General features: G+C 43.7%; 1 protein-coding gene and 1 long non-coding RNA gene across 2 annotated transcripts; one reads left to right on the top strand and one right to left on the bottom strand.

Annotated features, from left to right (window-relative positions):
* Positions 1 to 2,320: 2,320 nt before the first annotated feature.
* On the top strand, positions 2,321 to 2,632 carry LOC122453074 (non-histone chromosomal protein HMG-14-like). Its single transcript, XM_043486934.1, has one exon. It carries the CDS (start codon positions 2,321 to 2,323, stop codon positions 2,621 to 2,623), a length of 303 nt encoding a protein of 100 aa, XP_043342869.1. The 3' UTR covers positions 2,624 to 2,632.
* Positions 2,633 to 4,641: 2,009 nt separating this feature from the next.
* On the bottom strand, positions 4,642 to 9,267 carry LOC122453075. The gene is made up of 4 exons (XR_006272938.1): positions 9,183 to 9,267; positions 8,769 to 8,857; positions 5,020 to 6,398; positions 4,642 to 4,926 (listed from the first exon to the last, which is right to left on the bottom strand). It is a non-coding gene; the product is annotated as an uncharacterized LOC122453075 (long non-coding RNA).
* Between the last annotated feature and the right edge of the window lie 4,183 nt (positions 9,268 to 13,450).

The raw sequence follows: 13,450 nt of genomic DNA on the forward strand, positions 1-13,450 counted from the left end.
CCAGGCACGGCTCCTGCATGCCAGCTGCTGGCTTGCATCCTCCACATCCCGGAGGAGAGACCACAGTGACCCCCCTTCCCCTGTCTCAGGTGAGAGCCACCCTGCTCCTCGCCATTGTTTGCAAGTGACAGCCTCCGGGGCAAATGGAAAGCCGTCAGCCTGAAGGCTGTCAACTGCAGACAAGAATTCCTTTCTTTGTCAGGCTGGGTGGTCTCTGTGGCTTCAGCAGCAGCCTGCACAAAAGATGATAAGCATCATGAGTGCGTGTAGGAAAACTTCGCCACCACCCAGCGACTCTAACCGCACTCCTTTGTGAGGCTAGGATTAGCCCGTGCGAGGCTTCCCGTGACTGTGTACAAACGTCAGATCGCAGCCCCAGGAGGGCATCCAGAGGTCATTCAGTCCATTTCTCCCCACCGCAACCCTGACCACCTGCATGCTTCGTGAAATACATGTCCCAGAATCTTAGTCATAGACATCTAGAAGGTCCCTTAGAGATCAACTGCTTCAGCCCTCTTGGGCTTCAAAAAAGGGTCCAGACTTTCCCAGGGTCACAGAGCATGGACAAGAACCCCTGTCCCGGGACGGGCTTCCCTTCCTTCTGGGTGCTCGTTCCATTACCCCAAGCTGCTTTTGTTAATAAATGAACCCCCTGCCCAACAGTACGGTGTAAAGTGTAATTTCTGACTTTTCAATGAAGATGTGTATGAGAGTGTGTGTGTGTGTGTGTGTGTGTGTGTGTGTGTGTGTCCCCCACTGGCTTTGCCTAGGTAAAGGCTTTGTTGCATCTGTGGTTGAGTATGGCAGGCCAGCCTCGTTTATGGAGTAGTTTGGTGCCCTCTACTGGTTACCAGTCACACCACCACCAGCTTACCCTGTCCTGGGCGCCCACAGTGCAGGACATTCAGTGTGTGCCGTTACTGCTAATTTAAAATTCAAAAAACAGGCCTCCACTAGGCAGTTTTATCCTTATTTTATAGATGAGGAAGTAGAGGCTCTTAGATGGGTTTGATAAAGGACAGAAATGGTATGGACCTAACGAAAGCAGAAGATATTAAGAAGAGGTGGCAAGAATACACAGAAGAAATGTACAAAAAGATCTTCACGACCCAGATAATCACGACAGTCTGATCACTCACCTAGAGCCAGACATCCTGGAATGTGAAGTCAAGTGGGCCTTAGGAAGCATCACTATGAACAAAGCTAGTAGAGAGGATGGAATTCCAGTTGAGCTATTTCAAATCCTGAAAGATGATGCTGTGAAAGTGCTGCACTCAATATGTCAGCAAATCTGGAAAACTCAGCAGTGGCCACAGGACTGGAAAAGGTCAGTTTTCATTCCAATCCCAAAGAAAGGCAACCCCAAAGAATGCTCAAACTGCCACACAATTGCACTCATCTCACACGCTAGTAAAGTAATGCTCAAAATTCTCCAAGCCAGGCTTCAGCGATACATGAACCGTGAACTTCCAGATGTTCGAGCTGGTTTTAGAAAAGGCAGAGGAACCAGAGATCAAATTGCCAACATCCACTGGATCAATGAAAAAGCGAGAGAGTTCCAGAAAAACATCTATTTCTGCTTTATTGACTATGCCAAAGTCTTTGACTGTGTGGATCACAATAAACTGTGGAAAATTCTTTAAGAGATGGTTAGGGTTAGAGTTAGGGTTAGGGTCACCCTGCTCATTTAACTTCTATGCAGAGTCCATCGTGAGAAACGCTGGGCTGGAGGAAGCACAAGCTGGAATCAAGATTGCTGGGAGAAATATCAGTAACCTCAGATATGCAGATGACACCACCCTTATGGTAGAAACTGAAGAGGAACTAAAGAGCCTCTTGATGAAAGTGAAAGAGGAGAGTGAGAAAGTTGGCTTAAAGCTCAACATTCAGAAAACTAAGATTATGGCATCTGGTCCCATCACCTCATGGGAAATAGATGGGGAAACAGTGGAAACAGTGTCAGACTTTCTTTTTCTGGGCTCCAAAATCACTGCAGATGGTGATTGCAGCCATGAAAATAAAAACGCTTACTCCTTGAAAGGAAAGTCATGACCAACCTAGACAGCATATTAAAAAGCAGAGACATTACTTTGCCAACAAAGGTCCGTCTGGTCAAGGCTATGGTTTTTCCCATGGTCATGTATGGATGTGAGAGTTGGACTGTGAAGAAAGCTGAGGACAGAAGAACTGATGCTTTTTTTGCGGGTCCCAGCAGCTCGGGCGGCGGGAGGAGCGGCCGCGGTCAGGCTACTCAGCTTCGCGAAGGGTCTCGGCGCGCCGGGCCGTCAGGCACCCGGCTCTCGCCCGCCCCGCCGCCACGATGCCCGCGAGGAAGGTCAGCGAGGAAGGGGCGGCGAAGGAGGAGCCCAAGAGGAGATCGGCGAGGTTGTCAGCTAAACTGGCTCCTGCAAAAGTGGAAACGAAGCCAAAAAAGGCGGCGGGAAAGGATAAATCTTCAGACAAAAAAGTGCAAACAAAAGGGAAAAGAGGAGCAAAGGGAAAACAGGCGGAAGTGGCCAACCAAGAGACTAAAGAAGACTTGCCTGCCGAAAATGGAGAGACTAAAAACAAGGAGAGCCCAGCCTCTGATGGAGCAGAAGAGAAAGAAGCCAAGTCTGATTAATAACCACACACTCAGGCCTCTCAGTGGTCCCTGTTTCCCTTCTTGTACAATCCAGAGGAATATTTTTATCAACTGTTTCGTAAATGCAAGTTTTTTAGTAGCTCTAAAAACATTTTTAAAAAGGAGGGAATCCCACCTCATCCCATTTTTTAAGTGTAAATGCTTTTTTTTTAAGAGGTGAAATCATTTGCTGGTTGTTTATTTTTTGGTACAACCAGAAAATAGTGGGATATTGGATACGGGAGGCTTTGATTGTCTTGGGTGTCAGCTTAACATTCCATAGATGGGGGGTAGCTTTTATATCCTATAATACAAAAGCATGCTAAATGGAGTTTGGAGTCAGTTATGCATTTAATGTCTTGAACACTTTATATTACTTCTCTTCCCACATTGTTTTGGTAGAATTATTTCCTACAGCAAACCACTTTTTGATCTTGGCTCTCCTGGTCAGAATTTTGTGCACTATACTATAACATCTTTGGTCATGGTAGTCCAGTTTTCCTAGTAACTTGGTTAATGTGCTGTGAACAATTGATAGTTTGGGTATGTAGTGTATATGATATTAAATTGTGAATCAGTGGGACTTATGATGTAATAACATATCAATATATGAAGATATTGGTACTTGATATCCTGTTAAGGAAAGTTTGCTCCAAATTTTAAGCTGCAAAGTCACTGGAATAACTGTTAAGAATCACAACTACATGATATTTTACATTTCTGGTACGTATGTGAAGAATTGTGTACAAATTGAAATGTCTGTGTAGTGATCCTCAACCAATATAATTTGTTATAAAAGAAAAAAAAAAAAAAAGAATTGATGCTTTTGAACTGTGGTGTTGGAGAAGACTCTTGAGAGTCCCTTGGACTGCAAGGAGATCCAACCAGTCCATCCTGAAGGAGATCAGTCCTGGGTGTTCACTGGAAGGACTGATGCTAAAGTTGAAACTCCAGTACTTTGGCCACCTGATGCGAAGAGTTGACTCACTGGAAAAGACCCTGATGCTGGGAGGGATTGGGGGCAGGAGGAGAAGGGGACGACAGAGGATGAGATGGCTGGATGGCATTACTGACTCGATGGACATGAATTTGAGTAAACTCCGGGAGTTGGTGATGGACAGGAAGGCCTGGTGTGCTGCGATTCATGGGGTCACAAAGAGTCGGACACGACTGAGCGACTGAACTGAACTGAACTGAGAAATCAGATATTCTGCCCAAAGTGTCTGAGCCTAGATTCAAACCTAGTTTTGTGGGATCCCAAGTTCCTTCCATTCCTCTGTGTCAATACCACTTGTCACAGTCCTGACACTGTGTGTAGCACGGTCCCATTAAAACAACCTGTACATCCCTCAAAATCCACCAGGACCTGGATGTTAATGCCTGTTTGCACAGTAGGGAGGCCTGGGCTGCAACATCAGTGACGTGTCCAGGGTTCATGTCCAGTAGGCCCTGTAAACTCTCTGCCAGGCTGCTGCCCAGCAGAAGCACACACAGGGTCCACAAGGGAACTTCTTCCGGGGGCAGTCTTCACACAGGAGAGGGGTTGGGAGACCGTCTTCCCACCCAGGGGACCTACCTGTGTTCCAGGCTCCAAGGGACTCAAAGATAGAGAAAGCACATATTCAGCTTGTGAGGAACCCTGTCTGCATGATTCCAGAGCCCCTGGTGTGTCTGTGTGTCTGTGTAATGAGTGAATGGATCGACGGAGTGGCTGAGTGGCAGAGGCTGTGCAGGTCAGCGGTGGTCAGGCGGGTGTATTGAATACTCTAAAGAGATTGATTTCAGTTTCATTTGAAGAATCCGTTCCTATCAGTCGGAGCAGTCCACATACAGAGATGGCTGAATTCGTAGGCTTGGGTCCAGTTCCCAGATTCGCAAGCAGAAGAGTTAAGATGACCCCAGCAGAGATGTTGTAGAGGGATTTCCAGCTCCTGTATGATATTTTCTTTTTTAAATTAAAAAAAATTTTTTTTTAATTTATTTTTTAATGGAAGGATAATTGCTTTACAGAATTTTGTTGTTTTCTGTTAAACATCAACGTGAATCAGCCATAGGTATACATATGTCCCCCCACCATCAGCATCAAGATTTAGAAATTGGATGATTTCACATAAAAATCCCGATGTTCAGCTCCTCTTTAACAGAGTGGAAGGCCTGGCTTCACTGGGCCTGCTGCAGTCTTTTCACGGCTGTCCCCTCATTTCCCTGTTGTCCTCCCAGAAATGAGGACTGGGATGCCATTTCTCATTGTACATTGCTGTTTTTTTAATTATAAAAATAAAACTTTTTTTTTTTAGTTCTTTCTGAAAAAGAGGAAAAGTAAAAGACCAAGTCATTTGTTTAAAAAAAAATGGAGCCCAACATACTTATCCGTGAAAGTGAGGAAACTTGCATACATTCAGAAGGCAGGGCTCGACTGGCTCTGTTGGTTTCCCTTGCCAGCTTGGACCCCAGGACAGTTTGAGTTTGCTGCCCTAGAGTGTCCTTGGTGTCTCCTTGTTCCTGCTCTGTGGACCTCTGGTCAGATTCTCACCTGACTGCCGTTTGGGTCTTCAGCTTCCGAGATGAGGGGCCGTCGGAACTGCCGTGAGTGTCGTCCTGGGTCTCGTGGTGTAAGGTAAGAAGAAATCCTGCCCGGAGAGGCTGCTGTGAATTTCCAGTTAAGTGAGACGATAAAGGCCTGGCAGACCACACTGATGCCTCTGCCCAGGGAAACCCTTCAGAGATGGAGTGCCTTGATCACGACTTTCCTGAAGTGGCCATCCTCCCAGCACTTTCCTCCTAGCCCTTCCTTCCCCAACCCAACCACACGGATGGTGCTCTGGAGTGCTGTTCAGAAGTGGGGACATGCTTCTGGTGTGGTCTGAGCAGCTCAGTCAGCAGGACAGACCTCGCCCTCAGTTCAGACACCCTGCTTTGATTCCTGTCATCTCAGATCGCATCCTCTCTTTTCATCAGTCACATCACATGTTGATCCCCACTGAGTCTGTGAGACACCAAGACCTTCAGATTGCCTTTTCATGAACACTTGTCAAGAGAGTTCTACCCCTACCTTAACCGAAAATCATAGACAGTGCAGGTTGAACATGCAGGATATAATTTCAGCTCCCACTTACACAGAGAAAGACCACTTCATCAAACACCCTGACAAGATTGTTGAAATGAGGAAGTTCACACTAATACACTGAATATTTTACCCATAGTTATGCTCCTCCAAGAATGGATCTTGATTTTGTAAAGCAAAAACCCCCAAATACATTAACATTCTTCCTAATTTAATATCATTCATAAGTTTGATTAGTACGATTTCTACATTTTCATGTAGGTTGGTATCACATTTTAGATATTCTGCTTATCAGAGTCACTCATCACTGTAGAAAACTTAGAAAATACAAAAGCATTAAGGAAACAATTAGAAAACTGGGATATCTATGATATAAAAACTTATGATTCAATAATAAAAAGACAATTCAATTTTTAAATGGGCAAAGATCTTGAATAGACATTTCTCCAAACAAGATATGCAAATGGCCAATATGCACATGAAAAGATACTCCACATAATTAATCTTTAAGGAAATGGAAATCAGTTTCCTGAGAGGCGCATCATTAATTTGTCGCTGTATCCCTGGTCCTCAGCAGAAGACCTCGCTTGGAGCGTGGGGTCTTAAAGTTGCTGATTGAATGTATGTACAAATGAAAGAATGAGGGAGTGTATGAACAAAAGAATTGCAGGGAGGGAAATAGTCCAGAAGCAAGAGGAATGCAGGACCAGCCTAGAAGATAAAAAGATAGAGCATAAAGTTCAGTGAAAATTCATGGGGGGTAAGTCCCCACCCCAAGGCAGCTGGAACACGTGCTGGGGATTAACTGCAGGCTTGGTGTCAGATGCCGCAGTCCTTGGGGTTGCAAAGAGTCGGACATGACTGAGCAACTGAACTGAACTGGGGTCAAATGATTTTTGAGCAAGCGGTTAAAGATGTACTCTCTTCTTGGGGAGGTGCCACACTGCAGCTTGTGGGGTCTTAGTTGCCCGACCAGGGATTGAACCCAGGCCCTCAGCAGTGAAAGCATATGGAGTCCTAAGCACTGGACCGCCAGGGAATTCCCTAAAGCTGTTCTTTAGAAAAATGAAACTGTAAGACCAAGTATAAGATGGGTCAGAAGCAGAGACTGGGAGACCAGCCTGGAGGCTGTTCAGGCAGAAGACAATGGGAGCTGAATTAGGCCTGCAGTAGGACCAGAGAAGGGATGGAAGGCAGAGGCCCTCATCCAATTCCCAAACATTATAAAAACTGTAAAAACAAGTGTGTCTGGTGACAAATAGTTCCCTGTTCAATGGGACTCCAACTATTAGAGGAAGTACTTGCCAATAAAATTTAAGTGGCTTGTGGTCTGAAGTTGCGACCACACTTTCTATAAAGGTAATTGAAAGGAAAACAAAAACCCCAATTGGGGGTAGTAAGAAAACAGGGAACCGTAAGACTATCACCCCATTATGTGGATTGGAGTTCACCCACATAATGAATGAGCCCTAGGTCATGTTCATCCTCCTTTGGCCCTGTTTAAGACAGGCAACAATAACTCTCAAACGAGGCTTCAAACAGAGACAGTCCTGTCTGTTTCAAGTCACGAAGGGCATTGCAGGGACCATGTATTAGGGCATTAGCCATGTAGCATATTGCAAGGACCTGGTTTCTGATCCCTGCTCTGAATGAGTACTAGTGGAGAAGTAAGAGGAAGACATTCTGTTAATAATGTTGAGACTTAGAGTTTAGTGGTTGAAATTATTGATACCGGGGCTGGGCTGTGCCTGGTTGAACTCAGCTCTGTCACTAGATTATGGCCTTGAATAAATTATTTAACATCTCTGTACCTTATTATCTCATCTATAAACTGGGAATAGTGAATACAATCATTGAGTAGCTACAAAAATTAATTAATAAATTTTAAATGCTTAGAAACACCTACAATATACTAAGCACCATAGAACTGAACTGAACTGGGAAGTGTTTCCTGTTATTATTATTATTACAAAAAATAATGGCGAAAGCTAGGCCACAGTGGAGTGAGCTGTTCTGAAGTAGAGTGTTCCCTGTTTCCAAAGGTGTATAAATACCAGAGCTGAGTTGGTTATCAGGTTCAGCTTTGGACATTGAGTTTTCAGCACTGGTGAGGCCTCTGAGTAGGTTTATTCAGCATTATTCATTCTGTTTACTTAATTCCACAAACATTTAATGAGCAGCTACTCTGTGCAGACGCTGTGCTGGTGATACTGGGATGAACCAGACGGTCCCAACTCTCAAGGACCTGATAATTTAGTTAAGGAGGCAGGTAGGTATCACTTATGTGGAGGAGCCACAATACCAGCACACGTGAGGTTGACAGGAGCCCAAGGAAGGAGACAGGGCAGGTTTCCGGAAAAGGCAGTAAGAAGCAAGGTCCCCTGGCCCACACTCAGGACCTGGGGAATGCAGAGTGGGAAAAGATCTGCCCGTGCTGGTCAGTGGGTGACTAGATTTTGGCTTTCAGCACTGATAATCATCTTTCCTAGTTCCTGTCCTTAATTGAATTGTTTGGACCCTCCTACTTCTTATTGCTTCTGGAAAGAATATTGTTGTTAGTCTTTAAGATGTCTTCTAAATCCCTTTGCACATACATTTTATGGATCAAGGTTTCAATATGATGGTTTTGCCTCAATCGCTTTATCTTTTGGTTCAGGGAGATTGAAATCTTAAGTTTTTCCAGAAGGGCGTCAGTTACAGACAAAAGAGACTGCATTTCCTAGGCCACTAAAGCAATACAACATAGGTCTACAGGATCAGGCTAATTTCTGTGTTCCCGTGTGCTCATCCCAGACAGTTGCCCGACTAGGTGAGCTCCTTACCATGGGTGTTCTCCTATTGTACATTTCTGCTAGTGATGTTCAAAGTGGCTACCTTAAGAGGTAAAGCCCAGCAACCAGGGGTAAAAATGGAAGTAAAAAAAGAAAGCCATGCACATGGACTGTTTACTAGAGGATGAAGACAAGTATGTTCACAGCCTGTCCTCTCGGGCGTGAGTAACCCCAATGATGCTCTCAGAGAGGAGGTCGATCAGGAAATGCTGCCAAGCTTTTCATCCCCCCTCCTGGCTTCCATTCGTACCTGCCTGCTCCTTTTCAAGCTCCGCTGGGGCTTTCAGTTCTTCCTTTGCTTTGCTCGTTACTCCTCTTTCAGCCAGGAGCATGGTTGGTCTGGGAGGCGAGAGGCGCAAGGCAAGAAAATAGGTTAGTCACAGATTTTTCCTGACTGAACGGGTGAGGCAAGAACTTGTTTACCGCTCTCTCTCTCCTCGCCTGTTTCCCTTCTGTGCCCCACCAGGATGACTCATGCCGCTGGGCTCCGGGCAAGCCCTGCAGCCTCTGTCACTGCGTGGGATGTGCAGATTGGGGCCTGTTCTCCTCTTTTCTCTCAAGGAGGAGCCTTGGTTTAGCCCGGTTGAGGCTTCAGCTAACAATTCAGACCCAGTTACACGAAACTTGCTAACGAAGGTCAGGAAGCCCAAGGGGAGGGAGTTACCTGGTAAAAGGAAAACCCAGAAGCTCGTCAAGAGTTAACAAAATACCAGGACCGGAGTGGCATCTGAGTTGTGGTCCATGTCCTTCAGTATTCAAGCTTGGAGTGCTTTCTTGGGGAGGAGGTTCTAGGGGCTAATTATTCTCAAAAGGTTACCTTGGGAGAGAACAGTTATCTTGTCTCTCTAAGGGAAAAGAAACAAATGTTGCAGTCTCAAAGGCTCTTTGTTTTTGTTCAGTCGCTCAGTTGTGTCTGACTCTCAGTCGCTCAGTTGTGTCTGACTCTTTGCGTCCCCACGGACTGCACCACGCCAGGCTTCCCTGTCCTTTACCGTCTCCCGGAGTTTGCTCAAACTCATGTCCACCGAGGCTCTTAGAGCTGTGCAGAGTCTAGGGGGGTCATTTAGGGTGCTCAGAGTGTGCTGCCCCTTAGAATCATAGGGGTGGGGTGCTTTATAAAATCCTAATACCCAGATCCCACCCCTGACCAATGACATCAGAATCTGTGTTTTTTAAATTCCCTGGGTGCTTCCAGGGTGCAGCCAAGTTTGGGAACCTGTGGACCTGACCCTTACTGTTAGACCTGTGGTTGGTGGAGCTGCAACTCCATCAGGGAGCTCATTAGAAATGCAAAGCTCGAGTCCTACCAAGGACCTGCTGAATCAGAATCGGCATTTTAAGTGGATCACCAGGTGATTTGTATGTGCTTTATAATTTGAGAAGCAGTTACTTTTCTTCAAACATTGGGCAGTTGGCAACAAGGGGCCCAAACTCTGTCTGCTCACTGGAGCTAGGCGGTAGCTTTTCCCTTAGAGGGGCCCTCACACTCCACTTTACCGGAGTGCGACACCTGGATGGATTCATTAACTTCCATTACCTGCCTGGGCCCAGTCAGAATTTGAATTTTTAAAAAACTTATTATAAAATTTACCATTAGTAGCATGTAGTACATTCACAATGTTGTGAAACTGCCACAATAGAACATTTTCATTACCCCCAAAGGAAACCCCACACTAATTAAGCAGTCACTTCTCATCTCTTTCTCCCCTCAGTCCCTGCCAACCACTAATATGCTTTTTATGTTACTATGGGTTTGCTTATTCCAAATATTTCATATAAAAGAAACACATAATATTTTCAAGGTTCATTCATGTTGTAGCATGTGTCGGTACTTCCTTTCTATGGCTGAATTATTTTCCTTGTATGGATATGCCACATTGTATTTGTGTTTATCATTTGATGGACATTCGGGTAGTTTCAATCTTTTGGTTATTGTGAATAGTGCTGCTATGAGCATTTGTATGCAAGTTTTTGTGTGAACACCTGTTTTCAGTCTTTGAGGCCTTCAGTTCTTTTTACCCAGAAGTGAAATTGCTGACTTATTGCTGACTGTGTTTAGCTTTTTGAAGGATAGCCAAACAGTTTGCCATCAGCAACATTGTTTTACATTCCCACTAGGAGGATGCCAATTTTCCCACATCCTTGCTAACACTTGCTATTTTGTTTTCTTTTTTTCTTAATTCTAGTCATGTAGTTGGTGTGAAATGGTCTCTCACCTCACTTTGATCTGATGCTTTTCTGTTTCCATTTCACTAATGATGAATATCCTTTCATTGTGCTTGTTTGGCCATTTGTAGAAAAATATCTATTTAAGTCCTTTGCTCATTTACAAACCATTGTCTTCTTGTTACTTAGTTGTAAGAATTCCCTTTTTAGATACAGGTATATCTCTTGCTTTTCAACTTTGCTTTATGTCATTTTGCACTTATGAAAGACCTTCACTAGTACCCATTTTTGCATTTTCAAAAAATTAATTTGTATTTGAGTATAATTGCTTTACATTGTTAGTTTCTGCAAAGTGAATCAGCTATACATATACATATATCCCATCTTTTTTGGAGTTCCTTCCCATTTAGGTCCCAGCAGGCACTAAGTAGAGTTCCCTGCACTATACAGTAGCTCGATAGTTATCATAAGTTCTCTGTTTTATACATAGTAGTCTATATTTGTCAATAGCAATCTCCCAATTCCTCCCTCCCTTTCCCTCCTTGGTATCCAACCTTTGTTCTCTACATGTGTCATATTTGTTTTGCAACGAGCCATTACAGAAGTAGCACACTTTGAGAGAGTGACACCAAGAAGCTCCTTCCCCTGGATCTACCCTCAGCACCTTGGCATCCAGTCACCAAGCTGTGAACTGTCTCTGAGCATCTGTGCTTTATCTTCACTTATTTTGTGCATACACATTCATTAGCAAGATGTGTTCTAAGCTAATTGCTTCTTTGCTTTGTGGCATTTTGGTTTACAAAAGATTTCTTAGCAATGGTCTACTTTTGGATAGGGGACTTGAGAACCTGTATATGATTTCCAAATATCTCCTCCCATTCTGTAAGTTGTCTTTTCACTTTCTTGATGGTGTCCTCTGATGAACAAAAATTTTTAATTTTGATGAAGTTAAATTTAACTGAGTTTTCTTTTGCTGCTCATGCTTTTGGTGTCAAATAGAATTTGAGATTTTATCACCTGGACAAGATCAATGGATAGGGAGCAATCCATTGGGGAAAGGCAGTAGTGATGGCTTGAGGTTTCTGTCTCCAGTTCAACCAGAAAATCTCAGCACTTGTATGCTTTATATAAGGTCTTTCAGCTTGAATATATGTATAATTGATAGAACCACTAACTTAATGTTTCTCAAACTTGAATCATTGAATATTGAGGGAAACTGCAGTGTGCCAGCTTGCTCTAAAACCTAGTTCCAAATGGTACATGTAGTAATTAGAACTTAATGTTTGCTGGCTTTAGTTAAGTTTTATTTGTAATAAAGAAAAAGCATACATTTTAAGAAAATCATGCAATGTTTCATTTGTTAAATTTGCCACACATTTGGGAAGTTAGGATTTGGCTCAAATTCCAAACCCACTGTCTACTTGGTGGCAACTCATCCACACTGAAGAAATATTCTAGGAAAAGATAGCTGAGCTCTTGCTTACCAGCCTTGGGTACCTGGTGCTACATCTGTATGATGTCACACAGCAAGTGAAAACCCAGGTGTTCTTTGCTGTTTAAACCAAAATCTAAAAAGACCCTGTCCCCCTAGGCCAGGCATTCAATATATTCAGACCAATCATCTATTGATCTCTCTTGAATTGGCACTACTGTAACTACTAGCTGCCATCATTTTTGGAATCTTTCTGTGTGCCAGGCATTGTGCTAAAAGGCTGCATCTAATCCTCCTAACAACCGTGGAAGTGGTTCCATAATTATCCTCATTTTACTACTGGAGAAACTGAATTCAGGTTAATTCATGACTTTCTGAAGTCACGCAGATGGCAAGTGTCAGGGATAGGGTGTAACCCAAGTCTGACTCCAGTCCCAAAGAAAGGCAATGCCAAAGAATGTTCAAACTACGGCAAAATTGCACTCATCTCACATGCTAGCAAAGTAATGCTCAAAATTCTCCAAGCCTGTGAACCGAGAACTTCCAGATGTTCAAGCTGGATTTAGAAAAGGCAGAGGAAGCAGAGATCAAATTGCCAACATCCATTGGATCATAGAAAAAGCAAGAGAGTTCCAGAAAAACACCTACTTCTATTTTATTGACTATGCTAAAGTCTTTGTGTGGATCACAACAAACTGTGGAACATTCTTAAAGAGATGGGAACACCAGACCACCTGACCTGCCTCCTGAGAAATCTGTATGCAGGTCAAGAAGCAATAGTTAGAACCGGACATGGAACAATCAACTGGTTCCAAATTGGGAAAGGAGTACGTCAAGGCTGTATACTGTCACCTTGCTTATTTAACTTATATGCAGAGTGCATCATGCAAAATGCTGGGCTTGATGAAGCACAGGCTGGAATCAAGATTGCAGCGATTAATATCAATAATCTCAGATACACAGATGATACCACCCTTATGGCAGAAAGTGAAAAGGAACTAAAGAACCTCTTGATGAAAGTGAAAGAGGAGAGTGAAAAAGCTGGCTTAAAACTCAACATTCAGAAAACTAAGATCATGGCATCTGGTCCCATCACGTCATGGCAAATAGATGGGGAAGCAATGGAAACAGTGAGAGACTTTATTTTCTTGGGCTCCAAAATCACTGCAAATGGTGACTGCAGCCATGAAATCAAAAGACTCTTGCTGCTAAGAAGAAAAGCTATGACCAACCTAGCATATTAAAAAGCAGAGACATTATTTTGCCAACAGAGTCTGTCTAGTCAAAGCTAAGGTTTTTCCAGTAGTTATGTATGGATATGAGAGTTGGACTAT

The sequence above is a fragment of the Cervus canadensis genome, chromosome 14 (assembly GCF_019320065.1).
Source record: "Cervus canadensis isolate Bull #8, Minnesota chromosome 14, ASM1932006v1, whole genome shotgun sequence".
In the NCBI taxonomy this organism is placed as follows: Eukaryota; Metazoa; Chordata; class Mammalia; order Artiodactyla; family Cervidae; genus Cervus; species Cervus canadensis.

What these genes read in the sequence shown, in the direction of transcription:
- LOC122453074 (XM_043486934.1), top strand. Translation starts at nt 2,321, where the DNA reads ATGCCCGCGAGGAAGGTCAGCGAGGAAGGGGCGGCGAAGGAGGAGCCC.